Below are 17,308 nucleotides of genomic sequence, written 5' to 3' on the forward strand. Positions count from 1 at the left end.
TACCCCAGGGAGAGCATTAATCCATTCATGAGGGATCTGCCCCCATGACTCAACCAATTTCCAAATAGATAGGAAGCCTACTGAATTCTTCCTTAATTCATATAAGCAGAAAAGTTCTAGATCAAGTAAAAAAAATGTAACTCAAATCATAAAAACAGAGTCACATCCCCTTAATCAATTCCTAGACTTGAGTGTTCACAGACCCAGAAGCCTATTGGAAAACAGGCTTTGAGCCTGAGAATTTTATATATTTCCATTTAAGAAACACTTACTGTGTTATGCTTACCACGTGCCAAGTCGTCCTCTGAGATCTTTATAAATATCTGCTCTGCACTGAGGTACTGTGACTATCTCCACCTTACAGAAAGGGAAGCTGAGATGCAGAGAACTGAGAACTTATCCAAGGCCACAGAGCCAGTAAATGGAGAAGGCAGGATTTAAACCCAGGCAGCCTGGGGTCTGAGTCGATGCTCTAAACCACGTGGCTAGGCTGCGACTCCCCTGTAGCCGGGATTGGAGCACGAATGGGCTTGGGGCAGCAGCTAACCAAGGAGTTGGAAATGAAGTGCTTTGCCTGCCCTAACCAGACTCTGGTGAGGAAGGCTGGCCACGTCTCCTATTGTACCATGGAGGGATCAGGCCATGGTGGCCTATGCAACCACTGTGAGACCTCTCCCCTGCGTCCCCTGGAGCTGGGAAGCCATATGAGCCTGTCCCTGCCAAGCCTTTGGGAAACTCCCCTCCCAAGACATCCCCTGATGGGCAGGATTGGTCTTCCTGGTCCCTGCATTCCTCAGGGGAGCAGGTCCTCCAGCTCCCACTGGTCTGCTTGTGTTTACGTCTGAGGAGCCAGGTCACGTCACTGTGTTAGGCATGGCCCTGAGAGAGCGGGGTGGAGGCGGCAGCTCATATAAGCAGGCCAGGTCCTCCTCACCCGAGTTCTCAGGCTGGTTTCTCAGGGCAGCATCTCTTCACAGCCCCAGAACATGGCTGTCTTGGGGCTGGTGCTCCTAGCGGCGGTGCCCACCTTCTTTCTGGGCGTGTTTGTCTGGGCCGTCTTTGAGCACTTCCTCACTGCAGATGTCCCCTCCACCATCCACCATCCTGCCAAGTTCAGGTTTCTGCACTGCATATTCCTTTACGTGATTGCTTTGGTGAGTAATCCTAGGCCCCGTCATGGCCTGGGGTCTCTTTCTCTCTCTCTGTATCTTACCCCCCCCTTTCCTCTTTCACTTCCCTTCTGTCTCTCTTTTTGGTCTCCCCCAAGAGAGAATTCCTTCCCTTCGTTCCTTTCTTTCCTTTCTCTTTCCCACCCTTCCTAACTCACTCTTTTTTTTTTCCTTTCAGCATCTCTAGTTTACTGAGTGCCAGTCACTGGACTCTTTTCTTAGGATGAAACACCAATTTCAGACCCAGTCCCTGTCCTCTGGGGGCTTGTGGCCTGACGGGGACTGACACCATCAGTGCAGTATCTGTCACCTTCAGTGCACTTGCCTACAGGTGTTTTTCCCTGTATAGATTGTCAGCCTCTTGAAGGCAGGCACTGTGTCATTCACCTTGGAAAGGCCAGCTCCAAGCACAGGGCTTGTGCTTACCAGGTGCTTTCTGTTTGTTCAGCAAATCATAAATGAACTCACCTAGCATTTCAGAGCGGTCACCCCAGCCAGGCTCTGAGCAGGGATTTTGGGGTGGGGATGGGGGAAGACCAGCACATGCCCAGAGTTGCAGTGGACTTGGAAATAATGGTGTGGCATCTTGTAGAAGGCAGGCAACTTGAGTTAACCCCAGTGTCCCAACCCTTGGTGGAGACCTTAGAGCTGCCAAACAGTTCACACTGATTGCATCTGAGGGCAGTAGTGATGGAGAAGATGAAGGGCGTGTAGGGATAAGAATGTACGCTGCAGTCAGGTGGTCTGAGTGTGCATTGCGGCCCACCACGCACTAGCTGCCTGACCTTGTGCCATTTACTTAACCTCTCTGCATCTGTTTCCTCATCAGGGGATAATCGTGTCTATCTCATCAGGTTGGTAGAATAACTAGATGACAGGTGGTAATGGTTAATATGCTTAGAAAGGTTTGGTAAATAAATGAAATATGTTTGCATGTTGCTGGAATTTTTCACCCTGGGTACGGCTCGCCTTTAGAGAAATCAAGTCTAGTTTATGCATGCATGAGTGCTATTGACCTAAGGAGACAGGCCAAGTTAGTAGTAAGTGCTCTTGTCTCTCTTGTTTCACCTGGTATTGTGCTTCCCTGAAGGTCAGTCTGCCTCAAGCAAGTGGCTGCCATGCGGGTGGTCACGCCTAAGTCCATGCAATGACCTTTAACTATCCTTCTGGCAGATCCACTTTGCACAGTTGGTGAGTTGTCAGTGTCAAGATATAAAGAACACATATCACTTTTCCAAAATGCAGGTTATCTCTATCAGCAGGTCTTTCCAGAGATAACTTTTCCTTTGTACAAAAATGCATCTTTTGCTTAAGAAGTTGGTAGGGTCCTGCATTGCAGCAATATATCCCAGAACTATACGTAAAATAAGAACACGTTCTGCACATGTGCAGCCCTGGGCCATCCCTTCTCTCTCCCTACCCCTGGACAGACCTCCCTAACCGATCACGTTACTCTTTTCTGTTGAACACAAACCCAGCTTAAGAGTCCTTAAGAACCCTGAGCTCCGGGCACGCAATGCCGAGTGTCGTCACAGGTGATGAGCTGCCTTTGCCACCTCTGGCTGGTAGAGCCCAGCACAGAGCCAGAGAGAGCCGGGCTGCCGCCAGCGCCCTGGACAACCGGCTCTGCTCACTTCAATGCCTCCCTCCCACTCAGCCCCAAACTGGCTGCTGCTTTGGCAAGAGGCTTTGGGAGGAAAAGTCTGAGAACCTAAGCCCCTATCTGGATGAACCCAGAAACCACTGCTTCCCGGTGAGCCCCGTGCACGCAGGAGGCAGCGAGAAACAGACAGCCCAGCAATCGTGCGTGACAGGGACACCTGCAGCCGACCCTAACCTCCCCTGACGTCTCATGTCTTTCTCTTCCCTTCAACAGGGGACTGTATTTGAGAAGCTGGGAATTTGCTCCATGCCCAAATTTTTCCGTTTTCTCCATGACATAACGACAATAAAGAAGGACCTTCACGTGGCGGTGACCAACCTGCGTTTTGGGACGATCCCCGTGAGGCTGTTCCAGCCCAAGGCAGCGTCCTCCAGCCCCCGGCGAGGCATCATCTTCTACCATGGAGGGGGTGGAGTATTTGGAAGCCTGGGTAGGAGCTTCCCTGTGGCCTCACTGACACGCGCAGCCTTGCCCACACCTCCCACGTGGAACTTTCTGGAGTAACTCACAGGAGTCGTAGCTGGAGATTTTTATAGGGAGTCCAGAGTGAGGGCTTTGGGCTCAAGTCAGAATATGGTGCTGTAGACTCCATGGGCAGTTTTTTTTCTATTCTGTTACATGGTAGTGTAGGTCAAGGTGGGGACAGTAATGTCACAGCAGGGCTGGCATGGGACTGGCTGTTGACGGCTCTTTCTTCCCTCTCACCGCCATCTGCCCGTGTGTCTGCTCTGCCATGATCCAAACCCATGCATTTCCCTCCAGCTCCGCAGTCCCACCCCGACCCAGACCCGTCTTCTCTTGCCCGCCCCCTTCACCCTGCCCCCCAGCACCTGCTGTCCCTGCCTCACCCCTCCCTGCTCACATCTGCTCTTTACCTGGCAGCCAGGGCAGGTTTTAAAAATACCAGTCACAGCTTGTCGGTCTCACACTTAAACCTCTCCTTTGCCCTTTGATGAAGCCCTGTGTCCTCCCCACAGCCTGTGAGTCCCTGACCCAGCTGGCCCTGCCACCTCCCCGAATGGTCCCTTGCACCTCCCTCCTGCTTTCCCTCTGCTGTAGCCCCTCTGTGCATCCCTGTGCCACAGACACGCTGGGCTCCTACCCACCCTGAGCCTTCTGGACTTGCTGTTTGTTTGGCCTCAAAAGACGATCCCCTCTGATTTTCGTTGCTGTCAACCCCTGGTTCTTCTGGTGTCATCTCACATGTCCCTCCACAGAGTGGCCTCCCTGAACATCTCATGTAAAGAGCTCTCCCTGCCCACTTGCTGCCCCGTCTCCCTCCCCAGCATCACCCTTCCGAACCTTCTTCTTGGCTCCTGCTTCAATCTGAACTCATCTCGTTGCTTCCCGGGGTCTTTGATCACTGCCTGCCTCCCCCGACTGACTACGGAAACTCCAGGACTGCAGCAGGAAAGACGTCCGTTTTGTTTGTGGCGGATCCCTATTCATTTTAGGTTTTGAATGAATGAATGCATGAATAAATGGATGGATGAGTGAGTAATTGGATGAAAGATGCGTTTTCAAGCAAACAAATGGATGGATGTGCGGCTGGACGGATGAACACCTGGATGCAGGTGAGAAAGTTTGTCCAAGTAGAAAGTTGATTTCTGCTGCCATGGAACTGCCCTGAGAGTGGGGTGTCCTGCCACCTGGTGGTGGAGATAACTAAGGCCATTCCATGTTTGAACGTGTAGCCATGGTGCTCTCCCCTTGCTCAGAAGTTAACGAGGAATATCTCCCTGCGGCCGAACCCAGCCTTGTCCAAGATCACTCTTCCCTTTCAGAAGCCCCTGGGAGCCCCCTTGAGGTGTCTGGGGCTGTTTGTGTTCTGCTGTTGGGGGAGAATGTCATCTCCAAAGGCAGAACCAGGAATCATTCAGCAAATATGTACTGGGCACCTTCTTTGTGTCAGACCTTTTCCAGGCATGGGGGACACGGTGGAGAACAGGAAAGACCCAGTCCCTGCCCCGAGTGACCTGACAGTCAGTGAGCTAGACAGAGAGGGAGAGGACAGATGCGTAGGGCGGTTTCAGGTAAAGAGAGCGCAGCACGATGCAGCAGACACGAGTGTGAGCGTCACTCCAGGGCAGGTCTCTAATCAGAGAGACTCTCCAAGAAGGTAAAATTTGAGCTTAAGAGGAGCAGCCCTATGGAAGCCGGGAGAAGAGATTTCTAAGGTGGGGCTGGCACTGGGCCCAAATATAAGGGACACCAAAAAACTCCATAATATTTGAGTGCACTATTTACAGAAAATAGTATAAATGCAAAAAATATACCATGAAGAAAATACCAAAATTTATATAGAGGCAGAATCCAAAGGGCTGAGGGACTTGTTCAAGTACAATATAGGAACATGTGTATTTAAAGTTTTGATTACTTTGCTCGTCATGGAATTTTTTGGCATTCATTTTTATTTCTTCAAGTATTGTATCAAAATATTATTGATGTGGATGAGTGTTTCGGTGCCCTCTTGATTTTGTGCCCAAGGCAGATGCCTGGCCCTGGTCCCAGACTTAATTACTCCTACAGACCTGCCTTTTGAGAGCTTCATATGTACTGTTCCACCAATAGAAACGTCCCATCCAACCATTGTTTATTTCTTAAATAATATGAATATATAAACTTATTATTAATATTCCAGGGCGGGCATGCCTAACTTCCCTAGTCTCGGCTTTGTCCATTTCAAATCATCAAGCCCTCCTGGTCTTCAGCTTCCCCCGCTGTAAAAGAAAACCGTATGGAAGGTGAGCCAGAAGGAGCATTCGAGCCCTGACATTCAGGAGACTTGCGGAAGATGTCTGACTTGGCCTGTCTTTTTGGCTTTACCCAAGCATAGCTGGCCAGAGTCACTTCAGAGGAGGCAATAGTAGGAGCAAAGAAAGGGTGACATACCCAGTGCCGACATTGTGAGCTGGCTCTTCCTGGGGGATGAGGGCCCTACTCACGAGCTGTTGCTGTGACTGGTTTTGTCTTACAGATTTTTATCACAACGTGTGCAGTTTTCTGGCCCAGGAGACCGACTCTGTGCTGCTGTCTGTTGGGTGAGTTTGGGACAGCTGATGGGTTTACATGAGTGGGAGAAGGCAGGGTGAGCTTGTGCATGATGTGTAGAACAGAGGGAAGCCCCAGTCCCCAGAGGCACTCGTGCACCTGCACCCAAGGGGACAGGTACAGCACTGTCAAAAATAGCAAAAATCAGGAAACCACGCAAATGCCCATCAACTGGGGAGTGCATGAATAGACCAAGGTATAGGGAATATTAAATTACATAGCTATTCAGGTAATATGGAATGTTATATAAACATTTAAATAAATGAACTGGAAAGGTACATCATACTGTGGATGAATCTTAGTATGTAGCATAAAACATAAATAAAAATTTATAAAAATGATATAAAGCCTGAAGCTTATTTTATAAAGTTAAAAAGAATTAAAATCAAAAGAATACTTTCTCAGAATACAAATAGACACAATAAAATGATGTAAAAAGGAATGATGGATACTGAATCCAGAGCATCCCTTCCCTCAGTTGGGGGAGGCAGCGAGATGGGGGGCCTGATGGGAGGGTTGGCTGAAGGTTACAATCCAGGTCCTGGCTGTTGTTTGGGGTGATGGTTCTGCAAGCGCTTATTGCATATTGTTAGAACAAATGAATGAGCGAATGAATGAACAAACTGCTGGCCATGCAGGAGCCAATGTCTTAAGACAAGTCTGGTCCTTTGAATACAAAAAGGCGAGGCGAGGGGTCCTTTTGGGTGGATGCAGGGGACAGTGGGGGCTACTCACTGCGATTTTGGGCCTTGGTTTAGAGATTACAAGTCACCAGGAAACAGTTTAGAGAAGGCAATTGAAAGAAGTGAAAAACTGGCCTTTTAGATTCTGTCTCTATGATGAAGTCCCTCAAAGCTTGGCTGTCCCCAGGTTCGGGTAGAACAGTTCAGCTGGGTGGCTGAAAGCAAGTCACTTAGCATCTCTGATGAGACTCAGAAGGCAGCATCTTTCTGGTATTCATCCGCGCACCTCCCAGCTGGCTTACCGTGGTGCCTGAAATTCCACCATTACAGTGTCCATCTCTGACGGCTTTTATGATAATAAAAAGATCCTTTAAACAGGTGGCACATAAAGGTATCGATAAGCACCTGCATGAATCCCTTGTAGGAAATTGCTTAGTATATCATTGTTTCCAGATACTTGGGAAGACCTGGCACATGGCCAGACCCGTTTTGAGAGAGTGGCTGGTGGAGTTACTCAGACAGAGCAGAGGCTTCCGGCCTCCTAGGGCTGCAGGTGGACAGTGCCTGGGAGAAGACTCCCTGAGAGGACACTGAAAAGAGGGAAGATGTCTAAGGTCCGAATGTTCCCTAATTTCTCATCGTGACGTAAATGGGGCTTTCTACCCAAGCTGTTGTTGACGGGATGGGTCTTTCGACCTTTTGGTTGTGCAAAGCCTTCAACTCTGGGTTGGGTTCTTAGTCAGTTCAGGCTGCTATAACAAATGACCATAGATGGGGTGCCTTAAACAACAGGCACTCATTCCTGACAGCTGTGGAGGCTGGAGGCGGGTGCCAGCATGACTGGGTCCTGGTGAGGGTCCTCTTGCAGGATGCAGATGGTTAACTTCTCCTTGTATCCTAACATGGCAGAAGGAGAAGCCAAAGGAGTATTCACTTCTAGAAATGGGAAAACGGAAGGTGGAGTTTTGCTTGCTGCTACCTGGTGCTGGGGCCACCTCCCTGCAAGGACCCTTCCGAGTAGCATGTGTTTTGCCTGAGTTTAAGTGGAAACCCATGTTGATAGCATTGATTTGTTTATCAATATATCGCTCATCAAGGAAATGTTTCAAGTTTATGCTGCAATCAATCAAACCTCATTTTCAGAGATGAGGTTTTCGAGTAAATTTTAAAGAAAACAAAATTGAAGGTTTAAAGGAAGGCAGCGGTTTTCAAACCGGTTACTTTGAATCCTAGAGTTCACGCCCCCATGGCCCTGAATGTTTTTGAGGGGGCTATGGAGGTCCAAGAGGAAGAAGACAGAGTAAAAGTGTAGATTCCTTATCCTTGGGCAAAACCAGAACAACTGAATTGAGGTGTTTTATATGCTGGGACTCCTTGTATCATTTTAATAGAAAAAAATCATTCTCTTGCTCCAACAAAGTTCGAAAGCCACTAGTCTAAGCTGTCATTTTTCCTTAGGAGCTTCTTCCAAATTTAATCTTACAAGTAGAATATACCTTATTGATGCTTTTAAATTATAGATTGTGAAAACAGGAAAGAAGATTAGCCCGAACCTCAACCAAAAATTAAAGATGATAATAACTGTTTAAAATAGGCTTTCAAATACAAGCAGTTTAGCCAAACTGTTTCTGTATTTAAAATTCATTCCTCTATTACCCAGTGTTCATTCTCACATGAGCCAGCTTGTGCTTTACTGTTTGTTTTTTTTTTTTAAAGATGACCAGTCAGGGGATCTTAACCCTTGACTTGGTGATGTCAGCACCAAGCTCACCCAGTGAGCAAACCGGCCATCCCTATATGGGATCCGAACCCGCGGCCTTGGTGTTGTCAGCACCATACTCTCCTGAGTGAGCCACGGGCCAGCCCAATGCTTTACTGTTTTTAATGGCTTATTTTGAAGTCCTTTTTCTTGCCCTTGAATTCCTTAAAGGAGACATACTCTGAGCATAGACCTCAAGATGCTTTCTTTAGCTCAAACCTTGCCACGTTTTCCACCAGCCTCTGATGCCTTCCACAGCTTGAGCTGTCTTTTTTCCTGTCTAGCTTACTTTTTCCCTCCCTTTACCGTCAGAAAACCTCCACCTTTCCTCCTCTCTCCAAGCCTGGAAGAGAAGGCAACTCTTTGAGTCACTGGGTAAGAAGAAGACTTGGTCATGAAATTTTTGGTTATTAAAAGCATTCAGCTTGAAAGAAACTTGCCCTTGACTTTATTTTTTCCCATTCCTTTTTCTACTGACAAGCAGTGAGACTGACAGTAGCTTCATTTGCCTTTTTTTTTTTTTTTTTTTTTTTGTCATTGCTGGTTGTTTTGCTTTCAAATCAAATAGCTTTAGAGTCACACAGTCTTGGATGGAGTTTCTACATCTATGGGAAGCAGACCGAGCACAGGTGTGGAGTCACGATTCCTGGCCTCCGTGACTCTGGGCAGGTTACTCAAATCCTCATAGAAACAAAAATGGGCTAAAAATCCTTGCATCCTAGGGCTATTCTGAGGATTTAATCAGATAAAGTCTTGTAACGGGGGTTGAGGACACTGTTGCAATGGCCCTCCGAGAAGCCGTCCGCCCTGGTGTGCTCTCTTCCTGTCTGCTCTGCAGGTACCGCATGCTTCCTGACCACCACTACCCTAGCATTTTCCGAGACTGCCTGAACGCCTCTATTCACTTCCTGAAGGGCCTGGAAGCCTATGAGGTGGACCCGTCCCGGGTTGTCGCCTGTGGAGACAGCGCTGGAGGATGGGTGGCTGCCACGATCACCCAGACCTTGGTGGGCAGATCAGATCTTCCCCGAATCCGGGCTCAGGTCATGATCTATCCGATCGTCCAGGCGGTCAATCTGCAGTTGCCGTCTTATCAGCAGAACCGAAATGTCCCATTTTTCTCCCAGAAGCTCATACTGACATGTCTGTGTAACTATCTGGCCATTGACGAATCCTGGAAGGAAGCCATCCTGAATGGCGCTTATATACCCCCGGATGCCTGGAGGAAGTACAGGAAGTGGGTCGGCTCTGACAACATCCCCAAGAAATTCAAGAACAGAGGCCACCAACCCAGGTCTCCCAGTCCTTTTAATGAGGCTGCCTATCTGGAAACCAAACATATTTTGGATGTAGAAAATTCACCCCTCTTAGCGGACGATGAGACCATCGCTCGGCTTCCTGAGGCCTTCCTGGTGAGCTGTGAGAATGACATCCTCCGTGATGACACCTTGCTCTATAAGAAACGCTTGGAGGACCAGGGGGTGCCTGTGACATGGTACCATGTGGACGATGGCTTTCACGGATGCTTGAACTTATTTGATAATAAGACTTTCTCTTTCCCTTGCTCCCTGAAAATTGTGAACGCTCTGGTCAGTTATATAAAGGGCATATGATAGTGAACTTGGGGATCTGAGTAGGTGTGACAGGTATGGACACTTCCACAAGCTGGGTCCTTTCTTGAGTTCTATGTTATTGATTAAAGAGAAGTCAAATCAATGCTTGGTCTGGGTGGGAGGATGAGAAGGGATGCAAGAGCAGCCTTGCTGACTATTCCAGAAAATCCATAGTACGTCTGTTCCTGTCCAGCACTAATACTTTCCAATTCTGGATTTAGCACCATTCTGTGACATTTCCACTAATATGAAATAAATACCAAAGAGAGGAAGAAAGGTTTCTTTAAATTTTCTCGAAGCTCTGACATATAAGTTTCATGCAGAATAAATGCCCAGAACTGATCATATTGTCCGTGGTAAATCTGTACCCAGGATGACAAAGCATTCCTTGGGGCCATGACTCCTGTTTGAAGAGGGGCCACCTAATTGTTTCTGGGGTCAAGGTCACCTTTCAATCATAACTAGGATGGCTATAGCAGGCCTGAGAAATGGTGTTTTTATTTTTTTTTAAAGTTGACTAGTAAGGGATCTTAACCCTTGACTTGGTGTTGTCAGCGCCACGCTCTCCCAAGTGAGCCAACCGGCCATCCCTATGTAGGGATCCGAAACTGTGGCCTTGGTGTTATCAGTATCACACTCTCCCAAGTGAGCCATGGGCCGGCCCCTGAGAAATGGTGTTTTAATGAAACTCTCCCCTCCATACAGCCACCCGTGGGCTGGTCTAAAGGACGATTTCAAAGGAAACTGTGGAAAGAGAGAGACAGGGAAAGAGGCAAGAGGAAAAAGGCAGTGCAAGGGCTCTGGAGAGCCATGACCTTAGCTTGGGCTCAAATCTTTAATCCGAATTCCAAAAGCAGATCACTCCCTACCGACAGGCAGGTTCTCTGAGCAAGAACTTTCTTGGGAACATCTGGGATATGGAGACCGCATTCCCTAAGGGAGTAAGGTGCCAGCCTCCTTTCTTTGGTGAGCTTATACAGCATTCCCAACTTTTCAAAGATCCTTGTCATTGCTTAGCCAATGCCACTTTCTCTGCTCGCAGGTTAAGGGAAGGGAATCTTTGCAGCGCATGGAGGGGACAGCCCACGTGACTTTATGTAGCAGGGCCACGTTTGCTAGATGCAGGTCTGATAGCCGGTTCTCACTGCTGTCTAGTCCCACTCAAGTGCTGCAGCTGGAGGCTCTCCCTTCTCTGCAACCACAGCCTCTCTGGGTATGAACAAACTCACCTGTGACTGATGGAGGATGTTGTCCTGCAGGTGTCTTGGGTCCTTGCAAGGGAGGGCTGTATTTACACAGGCACTTTGACTGGGCTCCTGGGAGCATGAGCACTTGTCATGACGTATGAATTACATGCATGTGGCTTTGATGCAAGTGTGTATTAATTGTCTATTGCCACGTAAACAACATTACCACAAACACAAGAGCTTAAAATAATACACACTTACTCTTTGACAGTTGCTCTGGGTCAGAAGTCTGGGTACAGCTGAACTGGGTTGTCAGGTCATGGTCCCACAGAGCTGCAATCAAGGTGTTGGGGCTGCAGGTTGAACGGGGTGGGATCTACTTCCAAGCTCGGTCAGGTTGTTGGCAGAATTCAGTTTCTTGAGGTTGTAGACTGAAAACTCCAGTTTCTTATTTGCTATTGGCCAAGGGCCACCCTCAGCTCCAATTCATACACAGTTTTTTTGACACAAGAGGCTCCCCAAGGGGTGGCCTGTTCATTTAAAGCCAGCAAAGGAGAGAGAGACTCCGGAACAGTGACTACTAGAATCTGATGTAATGTCATCATAAACAAGGAATCACACAGATGCCATCATTTTAGCCACATTCTCTTGTTAGAAGCAAGTCACAGGTCTTGCCCACACATAGGGTTTATACAAGAGGGTGAACACCAGGTGGTCGAGATCATTGGGCCTCTTTTGAGTGTGTCCTACACAGAATGGCTCACCGGAGGGCGATCGGAAGGATGGTGCACCCGACTCCTCAACCTAAGAAACACGACGGTCTGCAATCATTGGCTTGACCTGGAGGTAGTGACAGATGGTCCTCCTAGGAGATGTCCCCTTTTCTTTCCTCAGTTCCAACCCTTTCTTCCGCCACGCCCATCATTCCAATCTGGTCACCATCAGAGTAGATTACTACGTTCCTTTCTCTAGATTCTTCTCAGCTTATTTGTGTGACATAAATTTTGTGCCCTGGTATTAGGTAGGGTCCAGTCCAGAGAAAGAAACCACACCAATAGCCTTATTTTTTTTGAAAGTTTTTATTAGCCTGGAGTACAATAAAACATTCTTAAGACATTTTCTGTCTCCAAGGACATAGTTGAAACTAGTACACAGGAACACTTCTATAAAATTGTGGGCACAGGATTCACTACACGCTGGTCCTAAATCAACCCTAAACCTGAGGACCAACAATGCAACTGTGCATCCACCAGTCTCTGTGTGTGGGCTTACTATGGTCAGGTGACAGACAAGGTCTTACATCAAGGGAGCCCCATAGGTCCTCAGATGCACGTGTCTGTTGTACCCCCGGTGCCTGGATGTATAGTTGGAATAGACATACTTGGAAACTGGCAGAATCCCACACTGGCTCTCAGACCAAAGACATGAGGTTTATTGTGGTAAGAATGACCTTCCTTTCCCTACCAACATAGTAAACCAGAAGCAGTGCTGCATCCCATAGGGAACTTCAGAGGTTAATGTCACCATAAAAGACTCAAAAGAAGCACCTGTCACACCCCGATTTAATTCACCAGCATGGAATGTGCAGACGTCAAATGAACCTTGGAGACTGAGTGTGGATGATGCTAAAATTCCTCACGCAGTGACTCCCATCCCAGCTGCTCTCCCAGCTGGGAGATCATTATTGGAGCCACTAAACACAGCACCCGGCACCTGGTGAGCAGCCACTGACCTGGCTGATGCCTTTTTCTCCGTACCAATTTGTAAGGAATAAGAGAATCCATCTGCCTTTACCTGGCAGGGCAAACAGTGTACCTTTACAGTCTGCCTCAGGGCTATGTCAATTCTGCTTTCTGCCATAATGTAGTCGAGATGGTAATAGTTTTGACATTCCAGAAATCATCACAATAATGTGCTATGTTGATGGCATTATGCTTGTTGGAGCTGGCAAGCAGGAAGTAGTGTGGAGTTTAGGACCATCTTAGGAAGACATGTGCAAAGTGGAGAGTGGGACAACCAGCCCAGTGAAGTCCACCAGCTCACTGCAGGAAGCACCCTGGGCCCTGGAGATGGGGCAGTGGGAGCAGAGGGCTTCAGCCACACTCCCCTGACATCTGCATCCAGCCCAGCAACAGCCAAGCCACTGCTGGAATCCCCCTTGTCTCCAGGGCAGGAATGAAGGGGGTACCACTGGCTTCAAGCAGGCCCCCCTCCTTCCTCCTTCTCCCACTCTATTTCCTTTCCCCTTCTCCTAGCTCCCTCCTCCAACTGCTCTGCAACAACATCTTAGACTGTAAAAAAATAATATTAATAAATAAATAAAAAACTAAGTGGAGGTTGGGAAATAAACCCCCACAGAATTGAGGGGCAGTCATGCCAGTGAAGTTTCTGGTTGCGTGGTTACATGGAGTGTGTTGAGATACTCTCTCCAAGGTCACAGACAAGTTGCTGCACTTGTGCCACCGACTGTGAAGAATGCACAGGGCTGGTTAGGCCCTTTTGGATTTTGGAGGCGACATGCACCACATTACTGGTGACCACTTCAACCCAGCTGCAAAGTTCCTCATGGCCGCCTGCATGGTGTGAGTGGGGCTCAGAACAAGAGAAGACTTTGTACAAGTTCAGGCTATTGTAGAGACTGCTCTGCCTCTTGGGCACTCTGCAGCATACTACCAGCCACCCGGTACATGTGTAGGAGGCACTGTCAGCCTGTGACTCCCAACTGATGTAGGGCACACTTGGTAGATCCCTAAACTGTAAACACCACTTTCTTCCCAAGGGCAACACGTGCACCCCTGAGACTATATTTCTTACGTGGCAGCCCCATAATAACTTTTCCTGCCTCCCGATAATAGAGAGACTTGTATTCCTCCTAAGAGGAGAAAGCCTCATATGGACTGTTTGAGTGTTTACGGAAATGCCAATTTGGTTCTGAAAAGCATCCAGGCCTACCCTGAGTCACTGGCCAGGCTTGCTGTGCATCATAGCATTGCCTTAGATTTCCTTCTCGTGGGCCAAGGCAGAGTCTTTGTAATTGCTAATACATCCTGTTGAACTTGGATCAATGCCTCATGTCAAACAGAAAAATCAATACTAAAGCTCGTGAAGCCAGCCACCTACCTTCTCAGGGAACCCCCGTGGTTTATCAGATGTGTTCCAGGTTTGCGTTCACCGTTGATTAGCCTGATTTTGGTGCTCGGAGTCCTGTAGATATAAGCCTCAATTCAATGCTATAGAAGACAGATCAAATATTTCCCCGAGTTTCTGTCAGTCACATTAATTACAGGGGCTGAAGGAGAGTCGTGCTCATGGGGAAATGTGCAGAAGCCAAGACCTTGTAGAATGAGTGGTGACTATTGCTGGGGGCAGTTCTCCCTGGTCCCTCGTGTTCCTGTGCTTCTGCAAACAGAGGCGCTGATGGCCTTTGGTGCAGACTGTCCTTCGCAGCATGTTTGTAGAGTGAACGACCTTGGACGATGGAGATGGTGCTTCCTCTCAGAGCAGATGCAATTTGATTCACTGTCTGTATCATAAAGATAATGCGGAGACGTTTAGGCCGGTTCGCTTGCTTATAACAGATTCAGGTTCCCTAAGGTCAGGTTCCTCAGCTGTGATGCAGACCCACGGAGCGCGTCATCCACATGGGCTTCTCGTGTCATTTGCAATGGGACTTGGGAGGCGAGGAGAACCAGTGCTAATATGACGTTCATTCTGTTTGCCACTCTGCAGATAATAAAAATCCTTGAATCTGAGCCTGGTGTCTGATGATTCTGACAATATCCATGAATCGGTGGCAGGCTAACTTGTTAGTCTACAACTAGGATAAAAATCTCAGACCTAGTTCAGTTTCTGATATGCCCTTGAAGTAGTTTTTCTTGTCCCCTGGAACAATGCCAGGGTTTGTCAGTCTAGGGTGCTAGAGGAATATTGGAAGAGGACAGTGTCTGTCTTCCTGGTCCTGGTATGCTCCTCTTGCCAGACGCTGCAGTTCACGGTTTCTCTGGCAATGGGCTCCAGCAGGACAGAGTTTCTCCAGCATGTGTGCCTGCTTGAATGGGTTCTCGCATGCCTAGCTCCTGCACTATATAGCCACTATGATGCCCAGTGGCCCATAGCTTCCCTTTTACCCTTCAGGCAGTTTGCAGCAGAGGGACACCAACAAGACACTTTTTAAGGAATGGCTTTCCTGGCACCCCTTCTAGTTACCTATGACCATTCCTTCTGAAATAAGGTCTAGATCTTGTCCTAGGAGTAGTGGCTGTTCCTTATATACAAGACTCCCTGTTTCTATCTCTTGGTTTGACCCTGGCAAGCATAGCACCCTAAGTACTTGCTACTTTCTGCTCATATGATTTAATCAGCACAATGTCATCCATGTAGTGGATCATAGTGATGTTTGTGAGAAAGTCATGATCACAATCTCCACACACTATCTTACAGCAGAAAGCAGGAGAATTGCCATATCCCTGAGGCGGACTGTAGAGGTACAGTGTTGGCCCTACCGGATAAGGGGAGATGGCTTCTCTTATTCCCTCCAAATTGGTATGGAGTAAAAGGCATCAGCCAGGTCAGTGCCGCTTGCCAGGTGCCACGTGCTGTGTTTTGTTGCCCCAATAATGATACCACAGGTGGGAGAGCAGCTGTGATGGGAGTCACTGCATGAGTAATTTAAGATCATTCACAGACATAATATTGATTTTTTCTTTCCAATCTGGATGCTATCTGTCTGTCTATGTCTGTCTGCCTGTCTATCTATCTATCGGTCTGTCTGTCTGTCTGTCTGTGTATCTACCTATCACTTGTTTGTTCATTTTTTCCAAACACGTTTCATTTTGTTTAGTTTGTTTTGGCTAGAACTTTGAGAATAACGTTGAATGGAATGGTGATAGCCACCTACCTTGTCTTATTCCCGATCTTAAGGAGAAAGCATTCAGCCTTTCGTTACATAGTAATTAGAGTAATGGCTCCCCGAAGACGCTCATGTCCTAGTTCCAGGAACCTATGGACAGGTTACCTTACATGGCCAAAGGGAATGAAAGCAGATGGAATTGAGGTTGCTAATCAGGTGCCCTTAACATAAAAAATCTTTCTAGATTATCTAGGTGAGCCCAATATAATCACAAGGACCCTTAAAAGTGGACAAGGGTGTCAGCAGAAGGAGTCCCAGAGAGATGGCACAGAGAGACAATCTTGGCTGGAGTTTCTGGCTTTGAAGATGGAGGAATAGGGCTGCTATAGAGTTCTCTAGAGACACTGAACCAATAGGATATTCTGTTTATATTCACATCTGTGTATACATGTAGATATATCAAATTAAAAAATTGGCTCATGTGATTATGGATGATGCGAATCCCAAGATCTGCAGCCACGAGGATGGAGACTTAAGGAGCCGATGGTGTCGTTCCAGCCAAAAGCAAGTAGTTTGAGATCCAAGAAGAGCTGATGTCTCAGTCTGAGTCCAAAGGCAGAGAATGACCAGTGTGTCAGCTCAAGGCAATCAGGCAGAAGCAGTTTTCTCTCACTTGCCTTTTTGTTCTATTCCAGTCTTCAGGTGATCGTATAAGGCCTCCCACACTGAGGACGGTAACCTACTTCACTCGGTCTATGAACTCAAGTATTAATCTCATCCAGAAGCACCCTCACAGACACATCCAGAATTATGTTTGAAGAAATGTCCAGGCACCTCGTGGCCCTGTCCAGTTGACACATAAAATTAACCATCAGAAGAGACATGACCAAGGAATATGGGTGGCCTCTAGAATCTGGAAAAGTCAAGGAAACAGACTGTGCTCTAGAGCACCCAGAAGGAACACATCCCTGCTGACACCTTGATTTTAGCTCAGTGAGACCCATTTTGCACTCCTGACCTCCAGAACTTAAGGTAATAAGTTTGTGTTGTTGAAGCCTTTAAGTTTGTGAAAATTCAGTACAGCAGCAATAGGAAGCTAACATACATCATTAAGTATAATGTTAGACAGGTTTTTTATAGATGCCTTTATCAGAAATTTTCTTTCTGTTTTGAGTTTATTGGGTGTTTTTGTTACGACAGGGTTTTGGATTTTGTAAGCACTTCATCAGCATGTACTGAGAGGATCATATGTTTTTGTTGTTGTTTTTCCTATATTCTATTGGTACAGTATATTGTATTAATTGAATTTTACTGTTAAAGCAACTTTGCACTCC

The 17,308-nt window shown here is 47.4% G+C and overlaps 1 protein-coding gene across 1 annotated transcript; it reads left to right on the top strand.

Moving 5' to 3' along the window:
• The first annotated feature begins 986 nt into the window (after nucleotides 1-986).
• On the top strand, nucleotides 987-10,002 carry LOC134384857 (arylacetamide deacetylase-like 4). Its single transcript, XM_063106647.1, has 4 exons — nucleotides 987-1,154; nucleotides 3,046-3,217; nucleotides 5,810-5,873; nucleotides 9,164-10,002. Exons 1-4 carry the CDS (start codon nucleotides 987-989, stop codon nucleotides 9,936-9,938), a joined length of 1,179 nt encoding a protein of 392 aa, XP_062962717.1. The 3' UTR covers nucleotides 9,939-10,002.
• Nucleotides 10,003-17,308: the final 7,306 nt, after the last annotated feature.

Source organism: Cynocephalus volans, chromosome 8 (genome assembly GCF_027409185.1).
Source record: "Cynocephalus volans isolate mCynVol1 chromosome 8, mCynVol1.pri, whole genome shotgun sequence".
In the NCBI taxonomy this organism is placed as follows: Eukaryota; Metazoa; Chordata; class Mammalia; order Dermoptera; family Cynocephalidae; genus Cynocephalus; species Cynocephalus volans.

What these genes read in the sequence shown, in the direction of transcription:
- LOC134384857 (XM_063106647.1), top strand. Translation starts at nt 987, where the DNA reads ATGGCTGTCTTGGGGCTGGTGCTCCTAGCGGCGGTGCCCACCTTCTTT. An exon ending in GTCCTCCAGCCCCCGGCGAG is followed by an intron (nt 3,218 to 5,809) that starts GCATCATCTTCT and finishes TTTGTCTTACAG; the next exon opens with ATTTTTATCACAACGTGTGC. An exon ending in TCTGTGCTGCTGTCTGTTGG is followed by an intron (nt 5,874 to 9,163) that starts GTGAGTTTGGGA and finishes TCTGCTCTGCAG; the next exon opens with GTACCGCATGCTTCCTGACC.